A 3,194-nucleotide genomic window follows, 5' to 3' on the forward strand; every position below is an offset into this window, starting at 1 on the left:
TGGTTAAACCAAAACAGGGTCATGCCTAGGGCATTTTATCTGCCTTGCTTACACACCCCCAGGGAATTGCATCTCAACAGTTGATTCCCTGTTAATCAATTCACATTAGTGCCTGCCTTTTAGTTTTTACTTTGCTGAATTCCAGGAAAGAAGTTCTTAAGCCAAATGTATGTTCTATCTCTGACCTAGTCAGAGCCATTGCATTTCAAGAAGAAATCCCAGCAGATTATATTTGCTCTACGAGCTGATAAGAGACACCTTCGTAAATAAGGATGCATAGCCTGCAGACTCAACACAGAACATGATCCAATGGTGTCCTTACACAGGTCAGCAGTAACATGGGAGGAGAGGACCTCCAGGGAATTTTTTTAATTCTCAACCTATGTTTTCTAGCTAAACGAGAGAGACTTTTGGTGTACGTTATTCTTCTGCTTCCCTTTTCTTTCTTATTTTCTATGCCTCAAGATTATGTGCTTGATAAGAGACTTGATACCACTTGCTATCACCCCATACTGTTTTGAGTGACTGTGTATGTTTTTGCACTGCTCTTGCCACTTAATAGGCTAAAACTTCTAAAAATGCACTATTCACGAGTGACAATCACGTTGTGGGGGAGGAGGGGAGAGTTAAGAGCATAGAGCAAATAGCTCATTCAAAAAAGCAGATCTGACTTTATATTCAAACCCTTTAGACTGGTTAAGTTACTCTCTAGCATACACACAGATCTTCATACAGATGATCATAAAAATAAAACTTTATTATCAAACTTAAAATTCACACATTAAACATAAGATCTAGAAACAAATAATACTGAAAACATTCGCAAACAATAACCATTGTAGGTAACTTGGATGAGTAGCAAGTTACCATTGTTCCGAATGCCTTTAAGAATATTTAATAATACATACAGCATCATGAAATGTCTTCAAATGCTTAGCTGGCCAGCTTTCAGTAAGTTTTTTAAATAGGGGAAAACTTATTTCTATAGAAATAACATTATCTAATTATGAATCAGAGACCCATAATTGTAGTGCTTGGGGAAAAAAATAACATTGCCTTTTGAAATATTTAGAAGACATAAATAACTATTGTACATTCACAATTTTAAATATTTAAAGGCCTTCATTTCTATAAAAAGTTACTATATACATATTAGATACTATATAGAAATCCAGCTGGAGGCAAGAGTTCAGATCTCAGATTTGGCCACTGAAACTTATGAATTTGGTAGGCAGATTGTCCACAGGGTACACTATGGGGCCCGTTTTCATTGTAGGAGGTCCATTCAGCAGCTGCCAGTCACAGCTCCGAGCCAGCTCCACTGTAAATATTTTCAGAAGGACTTTTGCAAATTCTTTACCCACGCAGCTCCTCAAGCCCCCACCGAAAGGAATGAAACTAAACCTAGAGGAATCCTCTGGAGATGGAGACATGAAGCGATCTGGGTTAAATTCATCCTTGTCGGTAAAGAGATCTGCCACATCATGGGTATCACAGATACTGTAAATAACATTCCAACCTTTAGGAATCTGGTAACCCTATCAAAAGAAGAGAAAGGAGACATGAAGTGCCTTGCTGTGTTACATAAGATGAAGTGTCAGCACAGGACACATCGGCACATCCCACCTCCCCTCCTGGCTCCCTGCAGGTCACTCAAAGGCAGATGTGCTACATGAATGCACCAGAACTTCACAGCTGTGCTGAGGAGTCGAGCCCAAGCCCCGCTTACATTTAGCTCAAGGGTCTTGAGTGCAATTCGAAATCCTCCAGGTACAGGAGGGCTCAGCCTGAGGGTCTCTTTGATGACACATCCCGTGTACTTCAGCTGCTCCAAGACCTCCATGTCCAGCTGCTTCTCTTGATTGGAACTGCACAGTAACCCCTAGGAAGGAAGATGCTGCCATGACATTTATGGAGTGGGTGGCTAGGGCTTCCAGCACTGCAAAGCTGCCACCCCTCATTCAGTGGTGTTGCCAACCCCAGAAGTAGGGCACCACCTGGGTCAAGGGAAGCCCCGCCTGGGGTTGCCTCTCCTGGGGGTACCTTCCCACTGCCCCCTCCTGTGAAATGGTTCTGAGGAAGACACGCACCTTCACTTGCAGCTCTTTTCTCACTTTCTGCAGAACATCGTGGTGGAGCCCTAGGAAGGCAACCAATGACGTGGCAGCACTGGCAGTGGTTTCGTGGCCCCCAAACAGCAGTTCTGTGGCAGACTCCTTCAGTTCCTTACACAGAGACAGAGGAGGCATAAAACAGACCCCAAACATACTATCTCTACCAGGCCCACTCCACCACTATAATGCTGTGCATTGCTCCCAGGCTGGGGCAGGCACCCACAGGTTAAGGATGGTGCTTGTGTTGCTTGTGGACATGGCTCTCGCCCTGTGCACCCCATCCAACAGCCTGATTGCAGCCTCTGCACCCCAGCGCACTACACAAGCTGGTTTATGTAATGAGGAGAGGGGACACTTGCTGCTCTCTCCTTTTGGCCCCAAGAGGTAAGTGTTCTGCTGAAAGAGGGGCAAGGGAAAAGGGATGGATCAGGCCCTGGGAAGCCTCACCTGCATGTTGAGCTGCTCCCCATTGCTCTGTGTATGCTCCATCAGCAGCTGCAGTGCGTCCTTGTAGCCACCCTCAGGCTCCTTGCAGGCCATCTTGGCACGGATGTTCTCCTCGATCTTGGCATGGATGATGTTTCGAGCCCGCAAGCCCTAACCAAGCAGCAGGGAGAGTAACATGTGACTTTGGCCATACTGCCATCCTTTCCATATATTCCCCACTGTCCTGGATGCAGGGGCACTTCCCCTCCTCCCAGCCCACCAGGAGCCTTACCCGGTAGAGCCCGCTGAAGGGCACATCAATGGGGAGGGAGAAGAGGTTGCGGATCATCTCCTCGAAGGCCTCCACCAGCTGCTGCTCGCCGTCGGGGCTGGCCTGGCGGGGTTGGAAGCCCAAGAGGATCCTCATGGCGATGCGAAACATGAGGCGCTTCACCTCGGGATACACCAGTAAGCAGGGTCTGGCGGCGCCCAGCCACCGCGCCAGGCAGGAGCTCACCTCCTCCTGGATGACGGGCACGTAGTGCTGCAGGGCGTCCCGGGAGAAGGCCCGCATGATCACCTGCCCAAGGGGACGAGGAAGGGGACAGAGGCTCAGCAGCAGCGCCCACAGCGGCCGCACCCACACCCCGCCCC

General features: G+C 48.1%; 1 protein-coding gene across 1 annotated transcript in view; it reads right to left on the bottom strand.

The window, feature by feature from the left end:
* Nucleotides 1–743: 743 nt before the first annotated feature.
* LOC104390907 (cytochrome P450 26A1) overlaps nt 744–3,194 on the bottom strand; it is a 4,549-nt gene continuing 2,098 nt past the window's right edge. The window contains exons 4-8 of the mRNA XM_010000117.1: nt 2,833–3,120; nt 2,562–2,711; nt 2,091–2,225; nt 1,730–1,882; nt 744–1,538 (exon numbers count right to left, since the gene is read on the bottom strand). Of these exons, the coding sequence (XP_009998419.1) occupies nt 1,197–1,538; nt 1,730–1,882; nt 2,091–2,225; nt 2,562–2,711; nt 2,833–3,120 (1,068 nt within the window). The 3' untranslated portion in view covers nt 744–1,196. The remainder of the gene's footprint in view (nt 1,539–1,729; nt 1,883–2,090; nt 2,226–2,561; nt 2,712–2,832; nt 3,121–3,194) is intronic.

This window comes from Chaetura pelagica, unplaced genomic scaffold (assembly GCF_000747805.2).
Source record: "Chaetura pelagica isolate M959 unplaced genomic scaffold, ChaPel_1.0 scaffold436, whole genome shotgun sequence".
Taxonomy (NCBI): domain Eukaryota; kingdom Metazoa; phylum Chordata; class Aves; order Apodiformes; family Apodidae; genus Chaetura; species Chaetura pelagica.